Source organism: Caretta caretta, chromosome 3 (genome assembly GCF_965140235.1).
Source record: "Caretta caretta isolate rCarCar2 chromosome 3, rCarCar1.hap1, whole genome shotgun sequence".
Taxonomy (NCBI): domain Eukaryota; kingdom Metazoa; phylum Chordata; order Testudines; family Cheloniidae; genus Caretta; species Caretta caretta.
The window spans coordinates 162,925,308-162,939,839 of NC_134208.1; the positions used below are offsets into that span (position 1 = coordinate 162,925,308).

The 14,532-nt window shown below is 39.8% G+C and overlaps 1 protein-coding gene across 1 annotated transcript in view; it reads right to left on the bottom strand.

Annotated features, from left to right (window-relative positions):
• Positions 1-14,463, bottom strand: part of IARS2 (isoleucyl-tRNA synthetase 2, mitochondrial) — a 52,523-nt gene extending 38,060 nt beyond the window's left edge. Inside the window, exons 1-12 of the mRNA XM_048843228.2 lie at positions 14,181-14,463; positions 12,932-13,054; positions 11,786-11,942; positions 7,602-7,750; positions 7,462-7,511; positions 7,255-7,364; positions 7,076-7,166; positions 6,520-6,635; positions 3,272-3,441; positions 1,443-1,533; positions 1,071-1,222; positions 268-428 (exon numbers count right to left, since the gene is read on the bottom strand). Coding sequence (XP_048699185.1) covers positions 268-428; positions 1,071-1,222; positions 1,443-1,533; positions 3,272-3,441; positions 6,520-6,635; positions 7,076-7,166; positions 7,255-7,364; positions 7,462-7,511; positions 7,602-7,750; positions 11,786-11,942; positions 12,932-13,054; positions 14,181-14,405 — 1,595 coding nt within the window. The 5' untranslated portion in view covers positions 14,406-14,463. The remainder of the gene's footprint in view (positions 1-267; positions 429-1,070; positions 1,223-1,442; positions 1,534-3,271; positions 3,442-6,519; positions 6,636-7,075; positions 7,167-7,254; positions 7,365-7,461; positions 7,512-7,601; positions 7,751-11,785; positions 11,943-12,931; positions 13,055-14,180) is intronic.
• Between the last annotated feature and the right edge of the window lie 69 nt (positions 14,464-14,532).

Consider the following 14,532-nt stretch of genomic DNA (forward strand, 5'->3'; position numbering starts at 1 on the left):
AGAAGGTGGCTCAACTGATTGCGGGTTAGTGGAATGAGACAGACCTCGACTACTACCTTTAAACCACATTCAGTAATAAGACATTGGCTCCTCTTTTTCCATTTAAAATAACTAAACAATATAAAATTAACTATGCCAAAAAACACACCTTTTACACAGTCATGAACCAAAATGAATTTGCTTGCACTTCAGTTGTCTGTAGTTTTAATATTTTCCATATCAGAGCAAGACAGGTCTCTTATTTTTTAATATGAATAAAATAGATACCTGTTTATAAGGGATTCTCCTGTTGTCTTATGATAGAACACTGGAATCGGAACACCCCAACTCCTCTGTCTTGAGATGCACCAATATGTCCTTCTGTCCAGCATTTCTAGCATTCTATTCACTGCTGATGCAGGAATAAATTTCACTTTTTTTAACAATTCCTATGAAATAACCATAACTGAAATTATTCAGGGTTGGCAAGAATTCAGAATTTAACAAAAGGACACTACTTATTCTCTGAGGGCACAAACAGCTACCAGCAGAAATCCTCACATATTGATATAATATGCTCCGAAGTGATATCTCATGGATATCACCACCACTCACTTTATTTTCTGCTTAAATCTACCTATCTGAACTACTTATATGACCCCTGATACCAAACACCTTACAATCTTTAATGTATTTATCCTCACATGTCCTCTATTATCCCAGTTTTACAGATCGGGAACTGAGGCACAGAGAGGTTAAGTGATTGCAAAGGTCATACAGGAAATCTGGGCTTGAGTGGAGGTATTGAACCCAGCTCTCCCAACTTTCTTCTTCGGAGTCTTAAATGGGAAGGGGCATAAGTGCACAATTAGTCTAAAGTTGGTGGCAAATAAATGAATATGTAACTGTTGGTAATTTCTAAATTAACTGTTAATAAGACTGTGATTACAAACACTTTGCAGCTGATAGCAAACACTTAGGGAGGAAAGCATACTTTTGAAGTGGAATGTACATGTTATGCAAAGACCCCATATGATAGTAATGTCCTTTACACTCCCTCAAATAGCAAACTATGTAACGAAGTGTAGTACCTGGGCTGTAACCTTGATATTTGCTGTGTTTACAAACCACTGTTTGCTTGCACGAATAATCACTGGTTTCTTAGTCCTCCAATCATATGGGTAGCTATGTACACATTTCTCCTCTTTTAATAAACTCTTTGCTGCTTGAAGCATCTGAATGACTAATAAGAGTGAGAATTAAGAGTTAGCGGTAATAAAAAATCAGATTAACACAACACACTGGTGCCACTAACTCCACTTCTTTCCTTTCCCCAAAATCCAATTCCCATCCTTATGATAACAGGAAGTGCCAATATTTTGTTCACTGTAAAATTAGTTTGGTTTACATGAGCCTTCAAAATATTTCACAGAATATTGACTAACTGAACACAAGATACTAACCAGCTTCATTTCCTTCTTCCAGTACAGCCTTGTTTTGAAGCTCAGGACCTGCAGCTTCTGTAAAAAATCCACCTTCATCCACCAGGCAATCCTAAAAACAAGAATATTTTTTAGTAATGTCAAAATATCAAGGGACTATTGTATTCCTGTTATTTTACAAGAATCTGAAATTATGAACTAAGATTGCAGTATAATATACCATACATCTGAAGAAGGCTGAAAAATATTTTAAGGTAATTATGATGCAACAACCCTGAAATTTGCCAACATGCCACTGAGCCTGAATCCTCAGCACAGGATGAACTCCACTGAGTTTGTGAAGATACAGCATTCATGTTATTACACCACGTCAAAGAGTACTATTCCACTTAATTCTTAACAGATAGAATAACTACAAGCAAAACAGAAGTACACTTAGCCAGAAATAATGCCAAGGAAAAAAATCTTAAGCACAAGTTAGATCATGTCAGGCTCAGCTTTAAAACAGTGTATTAATCCTTTCTGCCAGAGCTCCTAAAGCACACAGATATTGCAAATTGATTACACATACGGGGATCACTTCATCCATCACTGAAACAGCCACTTCTGAGGAGGAAGGTGTCAGCCTTTATACAGAGCAGAAAACTAGCTCAATAGAGAAGGCAAAAAATACTTTATCCATTTGAAGCTACAGGGGAAGGCAGACAATTTCCCACATTGGAAATTTAGCCCCAGTCTTGCAAGAAGTGAGGTGAGACGTTTTTGGCAACAAAACTGCAAAAAGCTGCAAAAATCTCACTTTTACGTTTAATCCAAATGACTGTCACCTTCCACAGAACAGTACCCCGTAACATCATGCAGCAGCATTAGTTCAGCACTGATTAAGAGTGAACAGCACCACCTAATCAACTATCACACTACTATAGACAGTATGGTCCAGGGGATAGGGTGCTAGACTGCAAAATACAAGAGCTGAGTTCTATTCGCAGTGCTGCCACTAGTTTGCTGCATGAGCAATGGCAAGTCACTTAGCCACTCTTTGTCTCACTTTCCCCTCAGTATAACATAAAGCACTTTGAGATGTATTTAACAAATACTCTTGTCACCATCTCCTAGATTTTCCTTGGACAGCTCTCCTCCAATTACTAATTCCTTTATTAACATGCAAATTCCTTTATTCAAGAGCTGATCAAATTACACTCTGATGATCTCACAGCAAGGGGGGGGAAAAAAAAAGCCAAGCCAACAGAAATCTAGAATATTACAAGGAAAAATTTACATGTTATAGAACTGTAGTAAATTATTTGACAGGTAAGCTCCTTTTTCTTTTAAGCAATTCCCATGAAAGAGGATTAATTTGTTTCTTTTAGCTAACACTTGTTACATTTACAGAGCATCTTTGCTCCTCCCCAAGAATCTCTCAAAGACCTCAAAGCTCCTTGAGAGATACTAAAAACAACAATTACCTATATTACTGATGGCTTGGCAAACTGAGACACAAAAAGTTGCAACTTGCAACTGATCTCTCTGTATTTATAATTTATCTTCTCCAAAAAGGAGTATTCTATTCCACTGTTACATTACCAAGGTTAGGCAACACTTGGCTGAAAAGCAGAACCATTTTTCCTACTTATGTTTTTAGAATCCAAGCCTTTGCTCTTCCTCAGCCAATGCTGTTTACAGCAGGTCTCCAGGTTAATCAGGGACAGTGAGATGGTTACATACAGGTGTCAAAACAATTTTAAATGTCATGCAATATGTGTAAGTTATGTGACTCTTTACATTTTAGAGGTGTGTGACCAAAAATATACAGGTTAAAAACGAGGAGAAAAACAAACAAACAAAAGTACCATGGGCAGCTGGTGATGGGAAGCTACACTGTAATCCTCCATACCATGAGCTGGGGCTGTGTGAACTAAACCTGTTCCTTTTGCCATTGTCACATGATTTGCTGGCAAGAAAGGGGACTCTCTGCCAGGAATTGTGGGATGAGCACAAGAACCATTTTCCAAATCAACACCTGAAGCAAAAAGAAATGGGATATTCAACAATTTATGAGCCCAGCTTGTATTTTTCAAAGTCATAGAACAAAAAAATTACAATTCATAAACAAAAATGCAAGTATCCATACTCTGATACAGTTTTTCCTATCCACCCTCCAGAGTACTGGGCTTCCCTGTCTCCCCATTTGTGCCACTCCTACACAGACACACCCCATCCATCCAGGAGAATATTGTTTTCTTCTGAGCCAGGCAACGCTACTCCAGCAGTAGTTGAGCTATATAAAGCACTCCTAGCCTAAAGGCACTAAGTGCATTCTTATCTGTTTCCGTCTTAGGTCTCAATGTACCATGACCCAATATTGACCTCTAGAATCCAGGATGGCAGTATAATATACTGTGATCTAGTGGTCTGAAGACGAGGCTGGAGACAATAGACCCAAAATCTATTCCCAGCTTTGCTTTAACTTCCCATTTGACCATATTTGTTTATATATACTGTATCTTTAAGAAGTTATAAAACAAAGGCTCTCATCTCAATCACTAGGCAACTAACCATTGTAAAGTACAGTGACATTAAATATCTAACATCTTCCCCCAAACCACGCAATAAAAATAAACCAGAGATCAAATTCAAACAATACTTCAACACCTTCCCAAATGCAAAACCTTACTGCATCTCTCCCTCCCCGCAAGCCTGGATAAATAGATTCAGGACTAAGATGGACAACTGTAGGTCTTAAAAGTAAACAAATTTCTAACTGTGGAGGAAGGAGGCAAGAAATAGGTTCCAAAATTGAGACTTTTGTCATCAGTGCTCCATTTTAGCTCTCATTTCAGTTGCTGCAGGTCACCTGTAAACCATAGTGACTTGAGCAGATAAAGCCGGAGAAGAAGACATCTAGGGCCACTTTGTCGATCGCTGAGAATGAGATTATAAAGTCCGGCCAAAACATTCCTCCTATTGGAGAAATGGATAACTCACATCCCTTAGGAAATGGTCACGTTCCATCAACCACTGAGAACAGGCCATACAAAAGAATTCCTCACTCCCTCAGGAAAGGCGCTCCGCCACCTCTAATCAGAGGCAGTAAGGATAGGTCCATAACATGGGTAAAATTTCCAACGGACACCCACAATCCCAACTCAAATTCCAAATCACAAGTGTGGACAACTGCGCAGCTAGCAATCACCTAGGATCGTTTAACAGTCCTCAGGTGATCATGAATTCCTGAGCTAACTGAGAACAGTCAGCTACAGTACTTGGATGTTAACAACACAGAGCACTATCAGCCTTAGTACCTCTAATGCCTCCCCAGTGAGGAATTTCAACAGCCCACATGAGGATTTTGCAGTGAAGCAGGCAATCAGTACACTAACACCAGACCCATGTTAACTTCATTTGGGACTCTCGTACAAGATACACACAGTACATATGAATCAACTTTGGGTTAGGAATCCACCTGAATTTCAGCATAGATGCATTTTTCAGAGTAGCAGCCATGTTAGTCTGTATCCGCAAAAAAAAAAAAAAGGAGTACTTGTGGCACCTTAGAGACTAACAAATTTATTTGAGCATAAGCTTTCATGAGCTACAGCTCACTTCATCGGATGCATGCAGTGGAAAATACAGTGGGGAGATTTATATACACAGAGAACATGAAACAATGGGTGTTACCATACACAGTGTAACAAGAGTGATCAGGTAAGGTGAGCTATTACCAGCAGGAGAGCAGGGGGAGAAAAAACCTTTGGTAGTGATAATCAAGGTGGGCCATTTCCAGCAGCTGACAAGAACGTGTGAGGAACAGTGTGTGTGTGTTGGGGGGGGGGGGGGTGAACATGGGGAAATAGTTTTACTTTGTTTAATGACAGATCCATATCCAGTCTTTATTCAAGCCTAATTTAATGGTGTCCAGTTTGCAAATTAATTCCAATTCAGCAGTCTTTCATTGAAGTCTGTTTTTAAAGTTTTTTGTTGAAGAATTGCCACTTTTAGGTCTGTAATCGAGTGACCAAAGAGATTGAAGTGTTCTCCGACTGGTTTCTGAATGTTATAATTCTTGATGTCTGATTTGTGTCCATTTATTCTTTTACGTAGAGACTATCCAGTTTGGCCAATGTACATGGCAAAGGGGCATTGATGGCACATGATGGCTTGTATCACATTGGTAGATATGCAGGTGAACGAGCCTCTGATAGTGTGGCTGATGTGATTAGGCCCTATGATGGTGTCTCCTGAATAGATATGTCGCAATGGGCTTTGTTGTAAGGATAGGTTCCTGCGTTAGTGGTTTTGTTCAAAAACAGACTCCAACGAGAAACTGCTGAATTGGAATTAATTTGCAAACTGGACACAATTAACTTAGGTTTGAATAAAGACTGGGAGTGGATGTGTCATTACACAAACTATTTCCCCATGTTTATTTTCCCCCCGGGCCACTGTTCCTCACACGTTCTTGTCAACTGCTGGAAATGGCCCACCTTGATTATCACTACAAAAGGTCGTCCTCCCGCTCTCCTGCTGGTAATAGCTCACCTTACCTGATCACTCTTGTTACACTGTGTATGGTAACACCCATTGTTTCATGTTCTCTGTGTATATAAATCTCCCCACTATATTTTCCACTGCATGCATCCGATGAAGTGAGCTGTAGCTCACGAAAGCTTATGCTCACATAAATTTGTTAGTCTCTAAGGTGCCACAAGTACTCCTTTTCTTTTTGAGGATAGATGCAAAACAGCACCACCAAGGTAAACTGTATTCCTTGTCCACTCCTCACGTGCTATGCTCTATATTCTGTACATAATTATCCTCCAACTTCTTATTTCCATTTTACAAATGGGATAACTTCTGTAAAGCACTTTGAAGTATATGGTTGAAAAGTTAGTACCACCACCACCAACTCACTATGCTGAATCTTTGATATATTTTGATTACTGTTCTTCAGGTTATTTTTAGCTAAAACTACTATAAATACAGGTGCAAAGTGTAGCTAATGAAACACAGATATTCTACTTTCACATCAACATTTTAAACAAACGCCTACAACGTACTACCTTACAAATTAACATTCAGAGTATATTTAAACTCTTACCTTTACATGTTGAAATAACTTCAAATTGTGTATCCAAGATGGCAGCTGTAGACTCAACTCTATTTGCAGCCAGAATGTAACATTCACCAGTATTTGCACATTTTACAATGGAATAGCTATAAGACAAATGTATTAAATACATTAAATTAGAAAAAAAAATCAATATTAGCAAACTATATAGTTTATAGTACTAAAGTTTACTTTTTAAATTTTTTAGATGTTTGCTGCTTTTAAACCATCTGAAAATGTGATTTTAACTACAAAAATCCTACAAATGTTTCACGCTCAAAGCTTCAAATGATTTCAATAGAACGAATGCAAAAGCAGGACCTAAAGTAGCAATACCTTTAGAGAACTAAAAATAAAGAATAATTAACTTTTTAAAAAGGAGATGGGAAAAAGTCTGAAATTGAGTTACCTAAAAATTAAAAATACCATTAAATAAACCTAAGATGCCTATTACTTCAGCCTTGCTATTAGGAGGAATACAACTCTGCTAATAGATATTGATACTGACGGAAGCAGATTCAGAAAGTTAAATAAGTTAAATACATACTCTGAATCTGGCATATAACAAATAGCTTGATTGGCAGGAATAGTCCAGGGCTGGGTGGTCCAGATTAGCAAACTAACAGTTGAAGATCCATCTACAGATGCAAATTAACAAATATGTTATTTGTCATAAAATCCAAAGATATCAGAGTCTTAACAAGAATAAAATGTTACAAATCATACCTATCACAGAGGCCAGTTTAGGAGGCGATTTCAACAAGGGGAATTTGATATATACAGAACGACTGACATGCTGCTGATTGTATTCAAGTTCAGCTTCAGCCAAGGCTGTACTGGGTGAAGATCAGATATGGGTTAACCACATTAACATGAAAATGTATTGCTCTCTCTGCTTCTATTTTAGAGATAAAATGGAAAGTTGATTCTTACTTTGCTGAAGGAGACCAAAATACCGGTTTATAGTCCTGATAAATGTAACCCTAAAGGGAAAAAACACAGAGTTAACTTGATTAAAACTATATTGTAACTTAAAAAATTTAAGGATTTTGTTAAATGACAAACTAGCATACCTTGTCATACATTTTGTGGAAGATACTCAGTTGTTTTGCCTCATACTTCCTATCAAATGTGTGGTAGCAATTAGTCCAATCTGCCATTATACCCCAGCGAATGAAGGCAGATTTCTGTTTCTCAATTGCCCTTTCTGCAAATTCTTTTGCTAAAAAGGAAGAATAATTTTTAAAAACAATGTACTTTTAAAATCTGCATGATCACTTTAGTTTTAGAAAATGCTAATGGCTTACTTGCTAGAGAAAGCTTAACCTCAGCTGGGAACAAAATAAATATAAAACTAAACTAAGTGATTTATATAACAGCAACTTTTGCAAGCTTCAAAATCCTTTATTCATATGAGTCGTCCCATCAAAGCGAATGGCAGGGTTTGAAAAAGCCAATCACCTACAGGAAGTTTTTTCAGGTAAGCCATTCATTTTAATAGAATGTAAACTTTAATTGTAAAAGGAAAAAAATTCTAACCCTTATGGTTATGAAGACAACCTGCCAAATATAAAATGAATGTAAACTGATCAACCGCTGTAGTGCCTCTTCTGCTTTTCCTAGCTTTCCAAAGCAGCAAGCAGCTGCCTGAAATTAAAACCAAGTTGGTTTAAATTGCTGCTATTCAGAACTAGAACTGGTTAAACTGTAAATTGCAAATAATTTTTCAAATTAATTTTGATTTTTTCAATTGCATAAGTTTTCACATTCCTCCCCGCCCCCATTATTTGGCAAGCTCTATTCAGAACCCTGAAGGCAGCAGTGATGTGGTCTAGAATCATAAATGTCATGCTCCATCCACCCTACTGCGAGAAGTTATGAACTGTAGGGGGTGGAGTGGTGCCGGTGGGAGAGGAAGAGATACAAGTAGGGAGAGATGACAACAACAAAATATAGGAGGGCTGGGGCAGAGAGCTGTTCCCTGGCAGCAATCAGGAAGTTCTGAAAAGGGTAGAAGAGCATCCTCTATTCCAGAAGCTACAATAGGATAAAGTTTAAAATGTATCAAACATCTACTAACCAGAGGCTAATAATAAAGATACAGGCTCCAGTACATTCCAGGAATTGTACCCTGGGTGAAAAGTCACTGCATTAATGGTTGGCTGAGGTTCTCAAATGAACACTGCTCCCGAACATCTACTATCACCTACTAGCCAAAGTTTGATATGAACGGGGTTATATAAGGGGTTTTATGCTCTCCTCAATGGGAATAATCATGAACAATAAGCTCTACACACACGGAATTTTATTCAACCCTAAAATTCAGCTCCATCTGGAATAGGTATATGGTAGCTAACCAAGATGCAAGTCAAGTATATAATAGCACCATACAAAGACAGAGAAAAAGCATCCACTTTTCTAATATAGCTAAATCCAAAACCATCTCCCCATGTACCACATTATTTTAAAAGCATTACTTTAAACCACCACTACTATCAGAATAGCATAATCAACATGGGTTTGAATATTATGCCCTTTTAAAATTTAAACTACAAGCCAACTTAAAATGGAAAGAAATTTCATTGCATGTGTGACTTAAAATCGTCTGAATGCTTATTATCCCAAAATCACCTAGCAATAACTAAAAAAAGTTATTGGAGAGAACAGTTAAATTCAAAGCAAGCGAATGATGTATCATGTTTTCCATAACTGCTTTGCCAGTGCATACAGACTGCAGTTTGCAAACACAACCTTTTCAAGAGATGTGAAGTTACAACAGCACATAAGCTACATAGTCTAAAGGGCACATTGGCTACAATTGCCAGTCATTCCACTGCATGACAAAACTATTACCAATAAACCAACTACAACACATGATCAGAACACTTTCCATCTAATCCATCATGAACTCTCAGAAGGCACCACCTACACAGTTTCCCAATATTATACATGGTGTGGGGGGTAAAAAACAAATGTGTTTTCATAGATTCCAGAGCCAGAAGGGACCACTGTGATCTAATCTGACCTTCTGTATAGCACAGGCCATAGACTTTCCCCAAAATAATTTCTAGAGGATATTTTTTAGAAAACAGCAAATCTTGATTTAAAAAATGTCAGTGATGGAGACTTCACCGCAATCCTTGGCAAAATTTACAATGGTTAATTACATTCATTGTTAAAAATGTTTCCAATCTGAATTTGTCTAACTTCAACTTCCAGCAACTGGATCACATTATTCCTTTCTCTGCTAAAGAGAACAGACAATTATTAAACATTTGTTTCCCATGCAGATACTGGTAGACTATAATCAAGTCATCCGTTAACCTTCTCCTTGTTAAGCAAAACAGATTGAGCAATTTGAGTCCATCACTAAAAGGCTTTTTTTCCCCAAATCCTTTAATCACTCTCATGGCTCTTCTCTGAACCCTCTCCAATTTATCAACATTCTTCTTGAATTGTGGGCACCAGAACTGGACAGCAGCAGTCCCACCAGTGACAAATACAGAGGTAAAATAATCTCTCTACTTCTATTGAAGATTTGTCCATTTATGTATCTGTAATGAAGCGGAATTTTTTTGTAATATTTTTATCAAGTGTATGTGTGCCTTTGTTTCCCCTATATACTGCATTGTTACCTAGCAAAGGGACTGATTGCTCTCAGGACAGGCTAAAACACAGGTGTGAATGGTGCTCAGTTGTCTGTGGCCTTAGGTCCCACATCAATGGAGCTCTTGAGAAAACAATGGCAGATCCAGACTGGACATGGACACCTAGCAACTAAGGACCCAAAGAGATACAGACTTCCCTGTCTCTCTGCACCGTGCAGAGCTGAATCTCCCTAGCTCAGGAACAAAGGACTGGGGGAAAGGGCTGGTGTGAAATGGAAGTTAGATGTTGGCTGAGGAAAGCAGTTATGGATACACCTGGGAGTCTAACAAAGAAGAATGGATAGATGGAGAGACAGAGCTTGAATAACCTGGGTTCACTACAGCTTGGCTGGGCTCCCCGGAACAGACTATGCTTTAACCTTCATTTTTCCATGCTAACCTAAAGACTTTCTATGTTGTGCTCCATTCGACTAATAAACCCTTCTGTTTTGACAACACTGTATGAATGGCATTACAGATGCTTGCAATGATGTACTGATCCACACAGAACGTACAAGTCTCCTTCAAGAGTCTGCCTCAGTGGGACTCACTGAATAGAGCTCATCATCTGAAGCGGGCGTGCTGATGGCAAAGAGGTCCAGCCTAAGGAGGTGGTGAAATCATGGGACTTACCCTGGAGGAAGAGTGAGACCCCTTGAGACCCCAGATTCCTAGAGAATGTTCTAAAACTGAGGCCATAAAATCAATCCTGTGGATCTATGACAGCATCCCAGGATCACATTAGATATTTTGGCCACAGCATCACAATGGGTGCTCTTATGAAGCTGATTATCCATCACAACCCCCAAGTCTTTTCCAGAGTCACTGCTTCCCAGGTAGAGTCCCCCATCCTGCAGGTATGTTCTATATTCTTCTAGATGTATATACCTTTAGCCATGTTAAAATACATATTGTTTGCTTGCTCCCAGTTTACCAAGCAATCCAGATTTCTCTGAATCAGCGACCAGGCCTCTTCATTATTTATCATTCCCCCAATTTGTGTCATCTGCAAACTTTATCAGTGATGATTTTATGTTTTCTTCTAGGTTATTAATAAAATGTTAGGGCCAAGAACCAATCTGCGCTACCCCATTGGAAACACAACTATTCAATGACAATTACCCATGTTCCTGATCCCCATAACGATCCAGATTAGTTCAAAAACATTAGGGGAAAAAATAGTCTTCTTTTCCAAGATATTTTTCTTTTTAGGTTCAGCAACTCAGCATACAACCTCAATAAAAATTGGATACAATACTAATTTCATGTTACAGACCTGAACTACATTAGAATCCCAGATGTACATTACCTTTAATTCCCTCTCTCCATCTATGGTTATTACAACTTACAATGTGTTCATACAAACTTGTACTTGATGAACCCACTTTACAAAGGTCACCCTCCTTGTAAGCTTACACTATGAATTTTGCAGATCAAGTATCATCTAATAACCAAGATGTTCCTCACAAATTTCAGTGTACTGAAACTAAAATGAAAACACACAGAAAGCTAGCAAAATAATATTTCACTGAAGACTCAAAAACAACTTATAGAATACAATTATTTAAGTCAGAAATGTTTCTACGAAAATTTTGCAAAGGACAGTTTACCTCTCTGTCTAACCTCCATCGGTGAAAGATTTTGAGTTTCTTTGAGTTCTGACAATGCTTTCAATTCAATGGGCAACCCATGACAATCCCAGCCTGGTACAAAGTGCACTTTATAACCTCTCATCATATGGAACCGATTAGTGATGTCTTTCAAAATCTGGAAAAATTTTAAACCCAAATGTTATTTTTGATATAATTGTTATTACTATCCTCATTCCCCTACATATTAGCTTGATATATAAAGTAACATACAGATGTCCTATCCACAAAAACAACAAGGAGTCTGGTGGCACCTGAAGAAGTGGTTTTTTACCCACGAAAGCTTATGCCCAAATAAATCTGTTAGTCTTTAAGGTGCCACCAGACTCCTTGTTGTTTTTATACAGATGTCTTACTGATTTTGGTGAACTCTGCAAAACCCAAGCACAATCAGGAGTGTTAAAGATTAAGTTTCAGCCTTCACATTTATGTTTCTTATTGCATGTTATAGCACATCATAAGAACCTCTTGATCAACGGACAACCAAATTTTGCACAGCTGAAGTCCAAAGTTTGCAACTACACAGGGGCTTGAGGGTTACACGAAGTGGAATTATCATTTTATTATGACAGGTTTCAGAGGAACAGCCGTGTTAGTCTGTATTCGCAAAAAGAAAAGGAGTACTTGTGAGTACTAGTACTCACCTTAGAGACTAACCAATTTATTTGAGCATGAGCTTTCGTGAGCTACAGCTCACTTAAGCTGTAGCTCACGAAAGCTCATGCTCAAATAAATTGGTTAGTCTCTAAGGTGCCACAAGTACTCCTTTTCATTTTATTATGGTAACATATTTCTGAAGTCACTATGCACACAATACTCAAACTATGCATCTAGCAGTTTGCTGGGACGAAGTAGAAACTGGATTTACTTTGACAGAATGAAAATAAGTTTATCATCTGAATACCAATGTGAAACTATAAGTACCACACAGAGCAATTTGTTATTTTCATTGTTACTGTATATGCTTAGCCGTTAAAGAGAAATGAAGGGCCCTATCCTATAAAGTAGTGAATATTCTCAACTTGCATTTACTTCAATGTGAATTGAGAGTGCACTGCACCTTACAGAAGGCATATAATACCTTAAACATACTACTCTTATACTTACCTTATTTAACGCGTGACCAACATGAGGGTCTCCATTGGCATACGGTGGCCCATCATGAAGACAAAATTCATTCTTTGTGTTCCTTTGTCTTTGCCATGAATATAGTTCTGCAAAACCACATTTCTGTATGGACAATATGAAAACATTTAATTCATTATATGCTTGCATTTTAGTAGTTCAAAAAAACTTTTCATTTTAACATCATTCCAACAGTCAAAAAACTAAGAGGAAGAATTGCTCGAACTCCTCAAGTGAAGACTCTCCTCTCTGGGGTTTTAATAGCTTGTAAATTACTTGCCAACCTCCACTACTAAGCTAACAATATTAGGCCTGTTTTCTTACATTAAATAGACCACTTATTTGACCAGATTTGTTCTTGATATAACTCCACTGAAATCAAAACAACACCAGGGACACATCTGGTTCATGTTTAATATTCATCAAGCTTTATGAACCAAAATCTTCTGTCTTCCTCAACCACTAACTCAAGATGGACTAAACTGATAGGGAGACAGGTTTGTAGGAAGCTCTTGTGACTGCACGTTTTAAGAAGGTTCTCAACCCTTTTTTTCCTGAGGCCCCAACATGCTATTAAAAACTCCAGGGCCCACCTGTGCCACAAAGACTGTTTTTCTGCATATAAAAGCCAGAGCCAGCATTCGGGGACAGCAAGCAGGACAACTGCTGGGGCCCCACACCACAGAGGGCCCCGCAATGCTAAGTTGTTCAGGCTTCGGCTTCTGCCCTAGGTGGCGGGGCTCGGGGCCTCAATCTTCAGCCCTGCATGGCGGGGCTTTGGCTTTCTGCTTTGGGCCTCAGTGAGTCTAATGCCAGCCCTGCTTGGCGGACCCCCCAAAAACTGCTTGCAGCCTCCCCAGGTGGCCCCAAGTTGAGAACTGGTGCGTTAAACAACTGCAGGTTGACCATTTGTTTTACCATTTCTCCCGTAAGCGCAGGGCTGCACTAGTGAACAATCATAAACGCATCTTCTAGCAGGGATATTACTCGGGTCTCCTGTTAGTGACGGGTTGTAACGTGTGCGTCAAATGTTCTACGGGTGGGGCTTTGTGACACAGATCACCCTCCAGGGCTAAGCCAGACTCATTAGAAACCGCTCGCTGAGAGAAGAGGGAACAACATGAATCCCCCTGGCCGCACAGTCCAATGCTGGGGGGCTGCAGGCCACGCGGATGGACGGTGCCGAGCAGGACAGCTCCCCACGAACCCCGCGGGCTCCTGCGCGCGGTACCTGCTGTATCTCCACCTCGGCCTCGGGCTGCAGCCTGCCCGGCAGCTGGGCGGGGAAGCGGCTGCGAGGCAGCAGCACCGTCTCCCGGTACTTGGAGTCCGCGCGGCTCTCCGAGCTCGGCAGCCCGCTCTTGGCCCCGGAGGCTGCCGAGCGCGCCCAGCCCCACGCGGCCCCCGCCGGGGCCCCGCGCCTGGCTAAGGAGGGCGCCCTCCGCGCCCACAACATCTTCGCGGCCTCCCCCAGCTCTCGCCGCGCGCTCCGGCGGCGCTTCCGGCTCGGCTACGGAGAGCGGCGAGGGCGGGACGGGCCGCGGGGAGGGACACGCCGCCTTGAAAGGCGTTTCTCTCTCCCT